Genomic DNA, 18,770 nt, shown 5'->3' on the forward strand with positions numbered 1-18,770 from the left:
AGAGAGAGAGAGAGAGAGCGCAAGCATGAGTAGGGGGCAGAGGGAGAGAGAGAAGCAGGCTCCCCGGTGAGCAAGGGGCCTGACAAGGGGCTCAATCCCAAGACCGTGAGATCATGATCTGAGCCAAAGCCACCACCCAGGTGCCCCTAAAGTTTGCCTTTTTAAAGTGTACAGTTCAATGTCTTCACTGTCTTCACAAAGTTGTGTATCAATCACCACCATCTAGTTCCAGAAGATGTTTATCACGCCAAGAACAAACCCCTGCACTCATCAGCAGTAACTCCCTGTCTCCTTCCCACACCCCTCATCCCTGGCAACTGGGAACTTAATTTTGTCTCCATAGATTTGCCTATTCTGGACAAGCCACATGTGAAGTTTTTGCTAAACCTGATGAGTAATTTCTGGAGTCTATTTTTACGGATGGCTTTTCTTATCAGCAAAATGAAAGAGGTTTTTTAAAAAAAATATTTATCTGAGAGAGAGAGAGAGAGAACACAGCAGGGAGGAGGGGCAGAGGGAGAGGAAAAAGCCCATTCCCCACTGAGCAGGGAGCCTGATGCGGGGCTCGGTCCCTTGTCCCTGGGATCATGACCTGAACTGAAGGCAGACGCCCAGCCCACTGAGATGCCCAGGTGCCCCAGTGAAAGAGATTTAAAACATAGTGTCTGACCCCCAAAGAGTTATTTGAGGTTCAACTGATTTATTGCAGCTTTTATTTATTTATTTATTTATTTATTAAAGATTTTTATATATTTATTTGACAGGCAGAGATCACAAGTAGGCAGAGAGGCAGGCAGAGAGAGAGGATGTGGGACTGGATCCCAGGACCCTGGGATCATGACCCGAGCCGAAGGCAGCGGCTGAGCCACCCAGGCGCCCCTGCAGCTTCTATTTAATTAAAGCCAATTCATTATTAGATACCTTGGGGACATTTCTACCAACCATAGTAAACCCCATGAAAGACTGTATGCCAGTCATTTAGATAACTTAGATGGAATGGACGAAATCCTAGAAAGATAAAGACTGCCAAATTTCAAGAAGAAATAGAGAATTTGAATAGATCTATAGCAAGTAAAGAAATTGAATTACTAACAAAAAACAGCTTTCCAGAAAAAGAAGCCCAGGCCCAAATGGCTTCACTGGTGAATTTGACCAAACAGTTAAAGAAGAATTAAAACCATTTCTTTATAAACTCTTCGAAGAAATAGAAGAGGGAACACTTGCCAACTCTGAAAAGCCAGTATCAGCCTGATACCAAAACTAGACAAAGACATCATAATAAAAACGAAACTATACACTAATGTTGTTTATGAATTTAGAAGTGAAAATACCAACAGATATTAGCAAACAAAATCCAGTAACTATAAAAAAGATAACAGACTATGGCCAAGTGAGGCTTAGCTCAGGAACGGAAGGCTGGTTTAACATCTGAAATTAAATTCATGTTACGTGGGACGCCTGGGTGGCTCAGTCGGTTGGGCCACTGCCTTTAGCTCGGGTCATGATCCCAGGATCCTGGGATCGAGTCCCATGTGGGGTTCCTTGCTCAGCAGGGAGCCTGCTTCTCTCTCTGCCTCTGCCTGCTTGTGCTTTCTCTCTCTCTCTCTGACAAATAAATAAATACATAAAATCTTTAAAAAAATAAATAAATTAGTTCATGTCACATATCATATTATTAGAATAAAGAAAAAAATTTAAAAAAAGAATAAGGGAGAAAACTCCACATAATCATCTTAGTATATGCAGAGAAAGCCTTTGACAAAATCCAACACTTTCTCATAATAAAAACATGTAACAACCTAGAGGGGCGCCTGGGTGGCTCAGTGGGTTAAGCCTCTGCCTTCGGCTCGGGTCATCGGGTCATGATCTCAGGGTCCTGGGATCGAGCCCCGCATCGGGCTCTCTGCTCGGCAGGGAGCCTGCTTCCTCCTCTCTCTCTGCCTGCCTCTCTGCCTACTTGTGATCTCTGTCTGTCAAATAAATAAATAAAATCTTTAAAAAAAAAAAAAAGAAAAACATGTAAAACTAGAAATAGAAGAGAACCTCCTCTAGCTGATAAACAACGTCTATGAAAATCCTACAGCCAACACCATACTTAATGGTGAAAGTTCAGGAACTCTTGTCACTTCTATTTGACATTGTACTGCGTGTTCTAGCCAGGAAAATTAGGCGAGAAAATGAATCAGAGGCACCCAGATAGGAAAGGAGGGAGTTAGACCATCTCTGTTTGCAGATGACATTATCTTGTGTATAAAAAATCCCAAGCTATCTATTAAAAATGAGAACCACATCGCTAATCATCAGGAAAATGCAAATCAAAACCACAGTGAGGCATCATCTCATACCTATTAGGATGGTCATTATGAAAAAACAAAGGACACTGGAAATAATAAGTGTTGGTGAGGATGAAGAAAAAATAGAACCTTGTGCACTGTTGGGGGGAATGTAAAATGGAGCAGCCACTATGAAAACAGTGTGAAATTTACTTAAAAAAAAAAAAAAAGGCCAAATTATCTAGCACTCCAGTTTCTGAATACTTATCCAAAAGAATTTAAATCAGGAACCTGAAGAGAAATTTGCACACCCAAGTCCATTTGCAATATTATTTGCAAGAGCCAAGATATGGAAGCAACCTGAGTGTCCACTGATGGATAAAAGGAAAAAGAAAACATGGTAGGTCCATACAGTGGAATATTATTCAGCCATAAAAAGACAGTCCTGTCATATGCTACAACATGCCCTTGAGGGCATTGCAGCCAGTGAAGCAAACCAGTCACAAAAAGACAAAAACCACGTGATTCCACCAAATGCAGTATCTAAAGTAGTCAAATTCGTAGAAATGAAAATTAAAATGGTGGTTGCCAAGGGCGGAGGAGAGACGAAAATGGGGAGTTGCTGTTGAATGGGTGTAGGGTTTCAGTCGTACAAGATGGAGAGAGATTGTTGTACAACACAACAAGATTGTACTGTTGACAGGATTGTACTGTATACCTAAAATTGTTGACAGTAGATCCATTACGTATTTTTCACCATAATAAGAAAAAAAACTGGAACTCATTAATGAGTTCGGCAAAGTTGTAAGATAGAAGGTCAATAGGCAAAAGTCAAGTATGGTATGGTCACTTGCAGTGAATAATGCAAAAGGGAAATTAAGGAAGCCATTAATTTATAATAGCACCAAAAAGAATATAATAATTGAGAATAAATTTTACAAAAGAAATATAAAACATATGCTCTGAAAACTTCAAATAATTGTTAAAAGATATTAAGGAAGATCCAAATAAATGGAAAGACATTCTGTGCTCATGGATCAGAAGACCTGTGTTGTTAAATTGACATACAAATTAAACAAAAGCCCTTACCAGAACCCTTTTTCTTTTCAAAAAAAGATTTTATTTATTTATTTGAGAGAGAGAAAGAGAAAGATAGAACACGAGGGGTGAGGGTCAGAGGAGAAGCAGACTCCCTGCTCAGCAGGGACCACCCTTGCCCCCTCCAATGTGGGACTCCAACCTGGGACTCCAGGATCATGACCTGAGCCAAAAGTAGTCGCTTAACCAATTGAGACATTCAGGTGCACCCCACCCTTACCCCCGCAGTGGCTTTTAAAAAATAGAAATTGGCAAGTGTATTCTAAAATACATATAGGAACTCAGGGGTCCCAGATTAGACAAAATAATCTTGAAAAAGAACAAATTTTGAGGACTCACAATTTTAAGGGTTACTACCAAGTTACAGTAGTCAAGACAAGAGTAGTCCTGGCGTAAGGATAGGCACATGGGCCAATGGAATAGAATACAGAGTCTTCTTCTTCTTCTTTTTTTTTTTTTTTAAGATTTTATTTATTTATTTGACAGAGATGCAGGCAGAGAGAGGGGGAAGTAGGCTCCCTGCTGAGCAGAGAGCCCGGGTGGGGCTCGATGTGGGGCTCGATCCCAGGACTCTGGGATCATGACCTGAGTCGAAAGCAGAGGCTTTAACCCGCTGAGCCACCCAGGCGCCCCTAGAATATAGAGTCTTGAAATAAACCCATCTATCTGTGGTCCGTTGGCTTTTCACAAGGATGTCAAGACAATTCAATGGAGGAAAAGTAGTGGTTCTAGCATAACCGTAAACACACATGCAAGAGTGAATTTGTTTCCTCACACCATATACAAAAATCAACTCAAAATTGATCAAAAGCCTACATGTAAAAGCTGAAGCTATAAAACTCTTGGAGAAACACATAGGGATAAGTCTCCATGGCTTCCATGTGGCAGTGGTTCCTTAGATACATCACCAGAAGCCCAAGAAACAAAAGAAAAAAAAAATAGATAAATTGGAATTCAGCAAAATTGAAAACTTCTGTTGTTCAAAGGACACCAATAAGAAAGTGAAAAAATAACCCACAGAATAGAAAATACCTGCCATTCTTGCATCTTATGACGACTTCTATCCAAAATATGTTTTAAAAAACCTTACAATTCAGTAAGAAACAACCCAGTTGAAAGTGGACAAAGGATCTGAATAGACATTGCCCCAGAGAAGATCTACAGATGGCCAATAAACTCACGAGAAGGTGCTCAACACCGTTAGTCATTAGGGAAATGCACATGAAAAGCCCAATGAGATGCCATCTCATACCTACTAAAGTGACTATAATTAAAGAGAGGAATAACAACAAGTTTTGGAGGGCAGGGATCACCAGTGTATCCTTTTTGTGAGCAAGGAAACCTTTACATGAAGCCACCGCTCATGACTTCTGCTGGTCTCGTTGGCCAGTTTGAGACAGAAATGATCATTTCTGAACCAATCTTTAGCACAAGGAATATGATTTCCGTGATGGAATTAGACTAGTCATTTGGAGCAAAATGGAGGTTCGGGTAGGCAACCATCATTGTGTCACTACAGACTTCCAAAGGAAATTCTGGTTCCTATTACAAGAGTTGAGAACAGATGATGGTCAGGGAAAACCAACACTGGTCACCTGCCCCACCAGAAACAGCTGGCATTTGGTAAGAAAATCATTAACTTGGATACTGGACTCTGCTATAACTTATTGGTGATTTTAGAGGTTACTTCAGTCTTTAGTCCTCAGTATTTTCAAGTGGGATGATTCTTTGTAGCTTTTAAATAGTCCTGCAATTGTGTGTGTGTGTGTGTATTTATGTGTACGTATATATATATATATATTTTTTTTTTAAATGAACACATAATGTATTATTTGTTTCAGGGGTACAGGTCTGTGAATCACCAGTCTTATGTAATTCACTGCCCTCACCGTAGCACAGACCCCCCAAATGTCCATCCCTGGCCACCCCATCCCTCCTACCTCTCTCCCCTCCAGCAACCCTCAGTCTGTTTCCTGAGAGTAAGAGTCTCTTATGGATTGTCCCCCTCTCTGGTTTCATCTTGTTTCATTTCCCCTTCTCTTCCCCGATGATCCTCTGTCTTGTTTCTCAAATTCCTCATATCAAATAGATCATATGATAGTTGTCTTTTTCTAATTGACTTGTTTCATTCAGCATAATACCCTCTAGTTCTATCCATGTCGTTGCAAATGGCAAGATTTGGGGGGTTTTGATGGCTGCATAATACTCCATTGTATATATGGACCACATCATCTTTGTCCGTTCATCTGTGGATGGACATTTGGGCTCTTTCCATAGTTTGGCTATTGTGGACATTGTTGCTATAAACATTGGGGTGCAGGCACCCCTTTGGATCACTACATTTGTATCTTTAGGGTAAATACCCAGTAGTGTGATTGCTGGGTCATAGGGTAGCTTTATTTTCAACTTTTTGAGGAACTTCCTTACTGTTTTCCAAAGTGACTGCACCAGCTTGCATTGCACCAAATGTGCGCGCGCGCGCGCGCGCGCGTGTGTGTGTGTGTGTGTGTGTGTGTATGGCAATATAAAAGCAATGAAAAATACACACATGCTTTTCTGCAACTGTGATAACAACACAAGAACAACTTTTATAACTACCATTCAAAATCTCATTACCCCGGGGCGCCTGGGTGGCTCAGTCATTAACCATCTGCCTTCAGCTCAGGTTGAGATTCCAGGGTCATGGGATTGAGCCCCACATTGGGTTCCCTGCTCAGCGGAGAGCCTGTTTCTCCCTCTCCCACTCCCCCTGCTTATGTTCCATCTCTCCCTGTCTCTCTTTCTCTGTCAAATAAATAAATAAATAAATAAAATCTTAAAAACAACAACAACAACAAAATCGCATTCCCCTATTATTTATGTACTATGAGACTCCTATAGCATCAGGAATGTAGGTGATTCAGTGACTATATCTACCTAAATCATGGAGTTTAGGGCGTGTTTGTGCCTGCCAAGCACTGCTCTTTCTTCCACCCTGATTTTAGTTGGTGGAAAATTTTTTTTTTTTTTTAAAGATTTTATTTATTTGATGGAGAGAGAGATCACAAGCAGGCAGAGAGGCAGGCAGAGAGAGAGGGAGAAGCAGGCTCCCCCGCTGAGCAGGGAGCCCGATGCGGGGCTCGATCCCAGGACCCTGAGATCATGACCTGAGCCGAAGGCAGAGGCTTAACCCACTGAGCCACCCAGGCGCCCCTAGTTGGTGGAAAATTTTGTTCAGACTCTGTCTGCCTCACTGGTCTTGGGTCTTGGTTTCACCACCCATAAAAAGCGGGAGCTGGACAAAGGTCTCTTCTGGTGTTAATGTCCCAAGATTTTATTGAAGAGCTCCCAAGAGAGGCAGCAGGGGGGGGGTGTGTCTCTTGGGAGAGACAAGGCTCTGGGATAACATTCTCCCTAGAACTCAACGTGTGGTGAATTTGACTTGTTAGTTTCAAAATGGAAGTTGATCCATGGTGGGTCTGGTTCTTTGAAAAATGCAGCATGTTGAAAATAAATCAAAATGGAACCTTCTTTGTAGAGTATCCTTTGATGTGCCTATCACTTCTGCTAAGCCTGGAATGTATTTGTCTTCAGGCACAGTGCGATCGAGGGCTCAGCTAGGTCATCACATCAGTCTGTATCTTCTACTTTCCCCACTCCTCACTCCCATTTGGTTTTCCTTTGGTGGCCTCATTCTCACCTAGTGACAGAAATGATTCCAGAAAAAGACCCAAGGCTGACGTTGACTGGTGCGACTTCCACTCCGGGACCAGTCACAATGGACAGGCACAAAACCCAGATCTACTAACCAGTCCCCGGAGTGGATTCTATTCTGAAGAATAAAGGAGGAATCTTGAAATGCGGTTAGGAAGAAGGAGTCTGGCTAAGGGACAGGGGTTGGGGTCACGGAGGAGATTGGAACTGGGGAGACTTGCTAGCAGACTCTTGGAATCATTCTGGGCAGAAGTGAGGAGGGGGTGAGAGAGGATGGACCGGCCGGGAAGAACATGGTGAAGGAAGAGTGTATGTGAGTGGGTGGCGGGTTAGCAGTGTTAGGAAAGAAAGAAGGATTTTTGTTTATTGAATGTTGGGCCCAGCACTGGGGAAATAAAATGCAGTCTGGTCGAAGAGTCGGGCTGCGAACAATTGTTATCCAGTGTATGAATTCCCACGTTAGAGGAATGCACCAGGGGTCACTAGCACTGGGGAGAAAAGAAACCACTCTGGGAGCGGCTGTGTGGGGGAGGGGGTGTAAGGGAAGGGGTCCCAGAGATGGGAGTCTTGACCCGAGTCTTAATGAATAAATAGGGTACATGAGAGCTTTGGAAATGAACACAGAGTAAGAGATTTCAGGCCTATGCCAAGGGCAAAGAATAGAGTCCAAAAATTGTTGGCCAGAAAAATCACATCCAAACCAAAGACATATTTAGTTTTTGCTCATATAACATTTTTAGACAGTTTTGAATTAGCTGCCAACATTGAAAGATCTGGAGCTTTCATTTAAAAATCCCTATTTCTAACGTGTCTTGAAAAATCAGGCTTCGCTTCCCAGAGCCCCCATTTCTGAGTGGTGACAAAGGGCTAGCGCAGCCACAGCCCGTCTGCTCGCTTTTGTAACTCACCTGGCCCACACCAACCGTTCATTATTCCCTGCCCAGGCCTTGGCGTCCAGTAAGGATGGCTGCAAACTCTTTGTAACTTTCCACATGAAAAGGAGGAGCCAATTTTTCCTCCCCTGGAAGCTGGGCTGGTCACATGACAGCTTAGCCAGGAGAGTGTGGTAAAAGGAGCCTTGTCCACCACCCGGCTTACCATCTTGGACTGCTCTCTTTCGGCACGCTCCCTCTCAAAACCCTAGAACGATGAGAGAGTCTAACACTAATCCACACACGTAACACCAGTTTTGGAGGGGTTCACTCTGCACCAGGTGAATGGACCAGCCCCCCCTACTCCTCCCCAAGTAGGCCTCTGAGGGTCTGGCCTCTGGACCAGAGGAATGAGGGAGCATGTGGAGTTGGGTAATGGTGAATAACAAAGCCAGAAGGGGAAGATCAGGAAGGGCTTTGGACACCATGCTTGGGGAGTTTCGACCTTTTTGCTTGAGGATTTGGTAGGGTTTTGTAGGGTAGGCTTATTATGATCTGCAAAGGCATAAATGTTCTTAAAGAGGAATGAGAGGCTGGTCACTCATCAGAGAACGAGTGCAATGATCCGATCAACACAACTCAGGTGGGGGTCTGGGCACAGAGGGAAAGGGAGAGATTTAAGGTCAAGATTACTTCTCCTGGGAGTCCCTCCCTGATAGACAAGTTGAGCCCTCCAGCTGGCAGTCAGCACTAGGGAGCCCAGGAGGCAGGCTTGGGCCACAGAGACAGGTGGTGGTGGGGGTTGTCCAAGTTTGTAGTTGAAGCTATAGCCATGGATGGGATAGTGTGGGGGGAGTTTGAGAGCCAGGAGAAAAAGGGGAGTCCTGGGAGCACCTTGCAAGCTAAGCAAAGGGAGCTGCTCTGGAGCGGGCGGGGGAGGAGGTGGGGAGAGAAAGCTTCAGAGAAGGAGGAGGGGCATGCCAAGGGAAGGTTCCAGAGGGAGGGGAAGTCAGGAGCATCAGGTGGCCACCCACAGGCTGATTTCATGACCAGGAGGTTATCGGTGGCCTTGGTGAGGGCAAGTCTGTGTCTGGTGGTGGGAACCAGAGCCAGGCTCGCGTAGGTGGAGGAGTAAGTGAGAGATGTGGAAGTGAGAGCCGTGAGTGTCAACAGCGCTTTCAAGAGACCTGATGGCAAAGGGCAAGAGTGAGCTAGGGAAGTGGTTTGGGGCTGCCAAGTGGGGAGAGGCTCCCCCAAAGACACAGGGCATTTAAACGTGTTTGTACACACCCGAGAGAGGGGGTCTGTGGCGAGTAGAACTTGGCAGTGCAGGGGAAGAGGGGTGAGGGACAGCGGGAGGTCACTGAGGAAGTGGGATGTGTCCCAAGAAGGAGGAGCCAGCCCAGGGCCCAAGGAGGACATCTCCGTGATTCCAGTCTGTGGCTTTTTATAGAGACTGGAGGTGCTGTTGCCGGTGGAAGCGGAGGGACTGAAAGAGTTCTCACCTCTTTTCTCCATAAAACAGGAGTGATGATCATCTTACCAATGTGAGGAAGGCAGCCTGAGCAGACGGCCAGCCAGAAGCGTCTGGCAAGGTTGGCTTAGGCCCGAGCCTATGGAAACGGCATCTTTATACGCTTCCTGCCAGGACCGCTTCTCGAATGTGGGTCAGGGCTGAGTCTGCAGGCAGCGAGAGGGCCAGCTGGGCCCAGTGAGAGGGCCACTTCTCACACCTGAGAGCCCTCACTTCTTTGCTTGGAGACTGGCGTGCCCTTCTCCTTGTCTTAGGAGCAGACTCCTTGAGAAGAGATCCTTCTTGCCGACTTAACCACCTTCCCCTAACCCCAGGCGCCGGAGGCTCTGGCCATGGCAAAGAGCTCACCGTTTCCTAAAATGTTCTCATCTCTGTCTTGCCTTTCCTGGAGTTGGTTCCCCGCGCCACCTGTTCTCTGCTTGGCAAACTTTCATTCACGACCCAGTTTTAATGTGACGTCTTTCATCCATTATGCCACCCGTGGCGTGTCCACCGTGCTTCGCTCCTAGCTTGCCGCCCTGACCACACTCTAGTTTGCAAACCCATCTGCTCTGAGCAGTGGCCTGGACAGGTTGAATGGACTCCTGGGTTCCAGAGTCAGGTAGATTTGTATCTGAATCCCAGTTTTTGTGACCTTGGGTAGGTCATTTATGTCCTCCAAGCCTCGATTTCATCATCTGGAAAAGAGGGACAGTAAAATAGCTCACAGGGCTCCTGAGACCCCAGGGATGGAATATTAGTGCTGCACTGAGGACCTGGTGCTGCCTGGAGCAGTCAGGACTCTTGGTTGTAGGGACACCTGGGGGGCTCAGTCGGTTAAGCCTCTGCCTTCCGCTCAGGTCATGATCCTGGGGTCCTGGGATCGAGCCCCACATCAGGCTCCTTGCTCAGCAGAGAGTCTGCTCCTCTCTCTCTGCCACTCCCCCTGCTTGTGTTCTCTCTCTCTGACAAATAAATAAAATCTTAAAAAAAAAAAAAAAGACTCTTGGTTGTAAGCGACAGAAACTAATTTTAGAAATCTACTTTTACAGTTGATTTGTTTGGATCAGGATCCAAGGAAAACCCCAATATGACAGTTGATTGATTGATAAAACGATTTTATTTTATTTATTTGACAGAGGGAGAGAGCGAGGAAGGGGGAGAGAGAATAAGCAAGGGGAGCAGCAGAGGGAGAGGAGGAAGCAGGCTACCCACAGAGCAGGGAGCCCCCGTGGGGCTTGATCCTGGGACCCTGGAGTCATGACTTGAGCTGAAGACAGATGCTTAACTGACTGAGCCACCCGGATGCCCTAATTGATATTTTTTCAAACTCTTTTACTGTTTTTCCTCCTTTTTTTTTTTTAAAAGATTTTATTTATTTATTTGACAGACAGAGATCACAAGTAGACAGAGAGGCAGGCAGAGAGAGAGAGAGAGGGAAGCAGGCTCCCTGCTGAGCAGAGAGCCCAACGCGGGACTCGATTCCAAGACCCTGAGATCACGACCCGAGCTGAAGGCAGAGGCTCAACCTACTGAGCCACCCAGGCGCCCCTCCTCTTTTTTCTTTTAGCGCCATTTATTTATTGAAACTGGGCAATTTGTCTTATAAAATTTTCCCGCATTTCTAGATTCACACATGTTCGCATTCTAGATTTACATAACTACTTCTTCATGGTGTTGTTTAACCTGTTCTTCCATCCCCCTTATCTCGCCCAAACTAATCTAGCTGGAGGCTTGATTATATTTAGGAAGCTGGTGATGATTATAATGATGATTTTGACAAGGATACTGGAAAGGTGCTACTACAAGTTTATTGCATCATTTTATAGGAGGTACAGAATGGTCGTCCTAGTGATTTTAGTGATGTTAAGATTGACTGCTGAGTCCTTTTGGGGTGGTAATCGTGTAAAGTCAAACATAAGAAATTATTACTAACTTTTTTGGTGTAATTATGTATTACATAAGGGTATTGTGTAAAATAAAAGTCCTTATCTGACATACAATAGCATGGATGAATCTCAAAACATGCTTCATGAAAAAAGCCAGACACATACTCTATGATTTCATTTGTACGGAAAATTCTATACTGACAAAAAGCAGATCAGTGGTTGCCTGGCTAAGGATAAGGATTGGGCTGTAGATGGGCATGAGGTGACTTGGAGGGGAGTTGGAAATACTTCGTATCTTGATTATGGTGCTTATTACACTTGTCAAACTAATGGAGCCATGCACTTAAAATGAATGTGTGTTATTGTATGGAAAGAAAGACGTATTTTATTGGAAATAAAGGTGATTTTAGAAGGAAAGAAAACAAGGTCACAACTAGAAGAAGAAGAATCCATTCAAAATAGCCACAAAACCATAATATGCCAATGGGGGGGAATCTAATGGTATACAAGACCTTTACAGAGAAAATTATAAGATTATATTAAAGAACATAATATTTCAATTATGAAGCTGGGGGATGGGTACACATTCTAGAGAGTGACCGATGCGTGCATGGTTTACAGGTGAGGAAATATCACTTTGCCAGGGCAGCAGGACATGGTGAAGCTGTAGGTCTCTGGGCTTCTCTGACTCCATCAGGCCCTAGAGCCTCTCGAGGGTGGTCCTGTCTCTCCCCATAACGGATGTCCCCATAGGGGATGTACCCATCCATTACAACTCTTTCAGTTGTAAGCTCCAGAAATCCAACTCAAACTTATTGGCGTATGTGGAAAAAGGAACCTATGTCTTATGTGACAGAAAGGTTAAAGGGTTCAGGAACAGCTTGATCCAGATACTCAAGGGATGTCAAGAATATGGCAGTCTTCCTATCTTGATTCTGCAGTTGTCTGTGTAGGCTGATTCCAGCCAACTTTTCCTATGTGGTGACAAAATAGTCACTGCTAGTGCTGACCTTATAGCCTATCAGCTTACTAACCCCCAGTGGAAAGAGGGCTCTTTTTCCTAGCAGGTCCAACGAATAAGCTTCTGGTTACATAGCCTTGAGTCAAGTGCCTGTCCCTGAACCAAGCAGAAAAGATTGCTTTGACTGGGGAGCTGTGGCCCTGTGCCCACTTTGGATCTGCTCTTGAACTTCAGGGACTGCCAGTGAGGGAAGATTGGTCCCCCCAAGGAAAATCCAGATGCGGCCACCAGTAAAGATGGTCTGGTAAGAGGCTGGGCCAGCAGCACCCAACAGGTCCCCTGTCCCAACACCCCTCATCGGGAGCAGTCAGCCCCTTCTTAGACACAAGAGGAGCCTCGGGTCAGGGCCCTCACCACCCAACGGACGCTTAGCTTTGTGTTCTCCAGACATCAGCTTGCAGAGAAGCCGAAACATAACTTTCACCACTGGCCTCCCACTGGCCTCTGTGGTGGCCCCATACCCATCCGCCCCACCCCACACTGGGATGTGAAAACAGCTTCTGTGCTTGCCCGCTTGGCCCTCTGCACAGCTGTCCAGCTCTTGCTTCTGGGCCATGGTTTTCAGGTCTCTCGCCAATGTACTCCTCCAATGCTGGGCAAGGAGGCGCTCGGAGATGGAAGGCAGTGTGTGCCGGTTTCCTGTGCACAGTGGAGGGGGTATCTGCACCCGAGAGGTGTTGCACGGACTAAAGGGGCGGGACATATTCACAGCTGACACAGTGCCCTGCACCCTGTCCCGCATGCAGTAAACGCCACCACTTCCGGTGGGTACTATCCGTCCCCGTCCAGTCCAATCCGGTCCTGCGGTGGGCTGTGAGGAACACCGCGGCCCGCAGGTGGCTGCGATGGAATTGTGCAGGACGCTTTTACACGCCTGGTCTCATTTGAGCCTTATCACTTGGCGAAGAGGGCAGGACAGGCCGCATTGATCCCCCATTTACAGATGACGAGCCTGAGGTTCAGAGAGGTTAGACTTCATGGCCAAGACCATGCGGCCAGTCAGCGGTGGCAGCCCACAAGGCCTCCTTTGGTGGTGTCCATTGACGCCCTTCTCCTTCTGGGGTCCAGCCCAAACCCCCGGTAAATGGTAACAGTAGTACTAGTCCATATGCACTTGCTGCACTCCAGACGAGGTGCGTCAAGCTTTGCTTTCCCCATAGCCTCTTGAGCTACGTATGACTCTTACAGACAGAGAAACTGAGGCTGAAGGAGGTTAAGTAGCCTGCCCAGGGTCAGTCGGTGGTGTGACCGCCAGGAGCCCAACTTGGGAAGGAATCTGATTCTGGGGTTCGCCCCTCTTGCTTCTGCATCGCCGCCCCCGACGCCATCGTCAAATCCAAGGGTGACAGTGGAGTCCTCTCCCCTGCTGAGTCTGGAGTCTGGCTTCCTCCTCTGCTCCGCATCCTTGGGGTCATCCTTGGGGTCGTCCTTCGGCTCCTCTCCCTTCAGGAGGCTGAGAGCTCTTCAGGGTCAGGAACCTGGCCCTGACCTACCGCCCTGGCCCGGGGTGTGGGGCGGGAGGCAGAGCAGCTTTCACTGGGGGTGGGCGTTCCTGTGAGTGCGGGGCACGGTCCGGCGAGCGGGCTGGGGGCGGACTGACGAGCGAGGGACAGGGTATTTCTGCATTTTGACCTGACAGAAGGGCCCATTAGATGGTCGGCGACCGGCCGGCAGCGTCTGCCTGGGCTCGGAGGGGGCGGGCGCGGCCGAGCGGGGCGGAGGGCGGGGCGGAGGGCGGGGCGGCCGCGGGCCGGGGGGGGGGGGGGCGGGGCCTCCGCGCGGACGAGGGCGAGCGCCTTTGCGAGCTCCGCCCAAAGGGGCGCTGCCACTGCTAAGGAGGCGGGCAGACGCCGCTTCTCATTCATTGTCTTGACAAGAGCATCCTCAGCGGGCCGTGTCCGGCTCCGCCAGCTCCTTCCTCCTCCTCCTCCTCCGCGCCCTCCTCCATTTGGGGGGTCCCCCATCTCTCAGCAGCAGGTAAGCCTGGGTCGCGGGGCCAGGGACCGGACATCACTGCCCGGGGCCACCTGTGGGGCAGGCGTGAGCTCGGCGGAACCGGCCGTGGGGGCGGACGGGCTGTCAGCGCGCCGCCGGGAGAGGGGACAGAGCCGTCCGCGCCGCGCGTGCAGGGGACTCGCCGGGGGGGGGGTGCGGGGAGTGTGCGTGGGAGGGTCCATCTGCGTGTCCCAGGGCTCCGTGCACAGGCCAGGGTGAGGGACCACCGCAGCCAAGATGGAGGTGGGGGAGCCCGGGGGTGGGGGGGCTGGCTTGCGCCAGAACGGCGTCGGGGGTGGGGGTGGGGGTGGGGGTGGGGGAGGGGGCAGGGTGGGGTGAGCCGCGCAGCTGCCCTGAGCTTGGAGAGACAGGAAGGGGTTCAGAGCAAAACAAGAAAAGACCAAGTTCCCCTTTCCGTGGTTTCTGAGCCTGGTACCTGCGGTGGGGGGAGGAGGCAGGGTGGGGCGATGGCTTCCTGTCCCCCAGCCTCGGCTTTGGGGCTCCCCTCTCCGCAGGCCCAGGTTTCTCACTGGGGACCCATCCCCTCGCCCCTGGACTGCTTCTCACACATGCTTCTCGCCTGCTTTCTGGCAGGTGGACCCGGAGCCTCCCGGGGCAGGCGGGGGCAGCGGGGCGCCCCGTGAGAAAGGCTGAAGCTGGGAAGGTGGGGTCTGGGAGGTGCCCTCTGAGCAGGTGGCATGGCCCCTAGCTGGCACAAGAAGGGGATGCTCTTGGGAGTCAGGAGGGGGGGCCGGAGCCTGGGGGGCCAGAGGCAGACCCCCCCACCTCACTTGCTCTTCCCCAGCCAGGCTCTCCCCGCAGCCAGGCTGGGGAAACCATCTTCGCTAGGCCTCTGAGAAGTCAGTGCCGCCTCCCCCCTCCCATGCATGGTTCCCGAGCAGGGGGAGATGGCACTCAAGGGCACCTGCTTCGGCAGACTCGAGAGGCAGGGGTGTGAGGAGGAGAAAGTGGGACCCAAGCCATCTGCCTGTTTCTGGGGGCCAGAGACCTGCCTCCTGGACAGGCCCACATGCTGCTTCCCTCTGGATGCCCAGCCCTGAGCCAGGAGGGGAGGGAGGCCAGCCCTGCCCAGGCCCTCAGGAAGCTCCCTGTGTGGGTGTGGGGGGCGTGGAGTGTGGCTGCTGTGACTGAAAGAACCCACCCTCCAGGCTGTACCCACCCAAGCCCCCAGAGGGTGGCAGTGGGAGCCATTGGAGAGGATGGGCGAAGTCTGGCAGAAGACCACAGATCAGCCATTGGTGCTTCCCCACATCGGGCTCTGCCGGAGTGGCTGAGGGTACAGACATGAGGCCCTGGCGTGGGCAGAGAAGGCGGGCCTTGCGGGCTAGCCAGGAGCGGGAAGGAGTGAGGACCGCAAGCAAGAGGGAGACAGGATGGCAGCTTGCAGGGAAGGGGGCAGGGAGCCCAGGGAGCTGATGCCGGGAAGTTCACTGAGACCTTAAACACCAGCTGAGGGGTGTCCTGGGGGACACGGGGGGGGGGCACTCTAAGGCCAGAGTCAACCTGAAAAGCCCTCAAACCCATGCGTCCCCCCAGGATGAGCCGGCAGGTGGTCCGCTCCAGCAAGTTCCGCCATGTGTTTGGACAGCCCGCCAAGGCCGACCAGTGCTATGAGGACGTGCGCGTCTCTCAGACCACCTGGGACAGTGGCTTCTGTGCCGTCAACCCCAAGTTTGTGGCCCTGATCTGCGAGGCCAGTGGGGGAGGGGCCTTCCTCGTGCTGCCCCTGGGCAAGGTGAGCCCTTGGAGCCCTTGGGGCAGTGGTATTCCCTTTGAGGGGGCCTCTGGTCCTCCAGTGGCCCCACGGGGGTCCTGATTGGGTGACTGTCACCAAGCCTTCTTGGGCTGCAGCGTTGTCAGCTGTAAAACTGAGCTGGGCCACATGAGCCTTCAGCCTCCTCCAGCTCCTACGTGCAGTGGTCGCGTGGAAACTGAAGCTCAGGTGACACCAGAAAGGTCACAAGGCAAGGCCTGCAGACCCGGGCCTTCTCCCATCCGGAGCACAGAGAGGGCTCCATGGGGTCAGGGCAGACCCAGTCGTGCTCCCAGGGTGGGAGGGGCTCCAGGCCTGGGCCTGTCTGAGCACCCCCCACCCAACCCCAGCCCAGGCCAGCTCTGGCCCCCCGGCTGGGGCCAGGGAGGATGTGAAAGGCCCTGCCCCCCTCCCTCTGCTCCTGCTCGCCCTGCCTTCCCCTCTGCTGACCCCCACCCGCAGCATACTCCTGTGCTCTTGGGGGGTGAGACAGGAAGGGGAGATGGGCCCTAAGTTGTTACCTTAAAAGGGCCGATGGAAGCCAAGAGAAGAGGAAGTGGTTGTGGGGCTAGAGCTGGGCCCGCTCTTCACACCGGAAACCGTGCAGCAGCGGCTGTCCCCGGAAGCAGCCATTTCCAAACCTCTGCTCCTGCCTGGGGCCAGTTAGGACAGACTTCCCCGTTCCCTATCCTGTTGGAAGCACCCCTCCCCATCCCCACATTTCCCTGGGGAACCCTAACCTTACTACAACCTCCCTGGCCCGGCGCTGGAAAGCCTCCCTCGGGGAAGCTGGGGTGGGAGGGCCAGCCCTCAGGGCACTGGTGAGAAAGGAGCCCGCAGAGATGTCAGGACCTTGGCCAGGGTCGGACAGTAAGGCGGGCCCAGGGCCCAGTGTGGCCGCTGGTACCCAGGCCCACACCCCCATCCTGTATTCCTTGGGGCCAGCCCTTCTGAGACATCTCTGGGACTGAGGCAGAGGACAAGCCCTCCTGCCCTAGGCCCTGTTTCCACGTCCCAGGGACCCCACTGCCTTCATTTCTGGGCCTCTCTGAGGGGCGTGGGGAGGCTGGATCAGGTTTGGAGAGCAGAAGTCCCTCCCTCAGAGGCCCTGCTGTACTCCCTAGACTGGACGTGTGGACAAGAACGTACCCATGGTCTGCGGCCACACAGCCCCAGTGCTGGACATCGCCTGGTGCCCACACAATGATAACGTCATTGCCAGCGGCTCCGAGGATTGCACAGTCATGGTGAGCGGTGGGGGGGGGGGGGCGGTGCACACAAGGGTTGGGGGGGTGGGGCTCGAGCCCTGGATCTGACTTTTGGAGCCCCCCGTCTCACTGGCCTCTTCTCTGCAGGTGTGGGAGATCCCTGATGGGGGCCTGACACTGCCCCTGCGGGAGCCCGTCGTCACCCTGGAGGGCCACACCAAGCGCGTGGGCATCGTGGTCTGGCACCCCACGGCCCAGAACGTGCTGCTCAGTGCAGGTGCCTGGCGGGGAGGAGAGGGGCAGGCCGGTCGCCTGACAGCAAGGGAGGGAGGCTCTTGGCTTTCCAACACGGGGGATGTGATCACCCAGGTTGTGACAACGTGATCCTGGTGTGGGACGTGGGCACTGGGGCAGCTGTGCTGACGCTGGGCTCCGACGTGCACCCGGACACCATCTACAGCGTGGACTGGAGCCGAGACGGCGCCCTCATTTGCACCTCCTGCCGGGACAAGCGAGTGCGCATCATCGAGCCGCGCAAAGGCACTGTGGTTGCTGTGAGTTGCCCTGAGTTGGGACCCTTGACCCTAGGACCTTCACCCTCCTACACCATCAGCCAGGTCCCCGGATGCTGCCCTCTCTCGCCCTCAGCTGGAGTCTGGTGCTTAGGATGTGTGTGTGGGCACTTGACTGACCACCTGCCTTTTCCTGCAGGAGAAGGACCGTCCCCATGAGGGGACCCGGCCTGTGCGCGCAGTCTTCGTATCCGATGGAAAGATCCTGACCACGGGCTTCAGCCGCATGAGTGAGCGGCAGGTGGCGCTGTGGGACACGGTGAGCGCCGGGCGGGGGAGCGGCGATCGGGCTCCGCGGGAGGCTCGGTCCCTGCCCTGCCACTTGCCGGATCATACGGAGCCTCAGTTTACCTTCTGTGGGATGGGGTCTCCACCCCGAGTCCCTGCCCAGGGCTCCTTCTAGGCCCGACTTGGCCCAGCTCATTGTTCCCCGCCTCCCCTTCTCCCCCCTCCCCCCCATCTCTGCAGAAGCACCTGGAGGAGCCACTGTCCCTGCAGGAACTGGACACCAGCAGCGGCGTCCTGCTGCCCTTCTTCGACCCCGACACCAACATAGTCTACCTCTGTGGCAAGGTGTCCCCGTCAGGCCGGGGCTCCCGGGCAGGAGGTGGGGGGATGGGCGGGACTTGGAAAGGCCAGGCGAGAGGACTCCACGGTGTTGACCCCTGCCCTCGCACCACCTCCTGCAGGGGGACAGCTCTATCCGGTACTTCGAGATCACTTCCGAGGCCCCGTTCCTGCACTATCTCTCCATGTTCAGTTCCAAGGAGTCCCAGCGGGGCATGGGCTACATGCCCAAACGTGGCCTGGAGGTGAACAAGTGTGAGATTGCCAGGTGACTGACCCTGACCCTGACCCGAGC

General features: G+C 51.3%; 1 protein-coding gene across 2 annotated transcripts in view; it reads left to right on the plus strand.

The window, feature by feature from the left end:
* CORO1A (coronin 1A) overlaps positions 1–18,770 on the plus strand; it is a 32,598-nt gene that overhangs the window by 12,865 nt on the left and 963 nt on the right. The window contains exons 1-8 of one of the 2 annotated variants that reach the window (XM_045072612.1): positions 14,184–14,336; positions 15,912–16,110; positions 17,253–17,375; positions 17,484–17,613; positions 17,706–17,890; positions 18,048–18,167; positions 18,377–18,481; positions 18,598–18,743. In XM_045072612.1, coding sequence (XP_044928547.1) covers positions 15,913–16,110; positions 17,253–17,375; positions 17,484–17,613; positions 17,706–17,890; positions 18,048–18,167; positions 18,377–18,481; positions 18,598–18,743 — 1,007 coding nt within the window. In that variant the 5' untranslated portion in view covers positions 14,184–14,336; position 15,912. Of the gene's footprint in view, positions 1–14,183; positions 14,337–15,911; positions 16,111–17,252; positions 17,376–17,483; positions 17,614–17,705; positions 17,891–18,047; positions 18,168–18,376; positions 18,482–18,597; positions 18,744–18,770 lie in introns of those variants that run through there. The other variant, XM_045072613.1, reaches the window with a different exon arrangement.

This window comes from Mustela putorius, unplaced genomic scaffold (assembly GCF_011764305.1).
Source record: "Mustela putorius furo isolate JIRA1106 unplaced genomic scaffold, ASM1176430v1.1 tig00004039_pilon_pilon_pilon, whole genome shotgun sequence".
NCBI classification, from domain to species: Eukaryota; Metazoa; Chordata; class Mammalia; order Carnivora; family Mustelidae; genus Mustela; species Mustela putorius.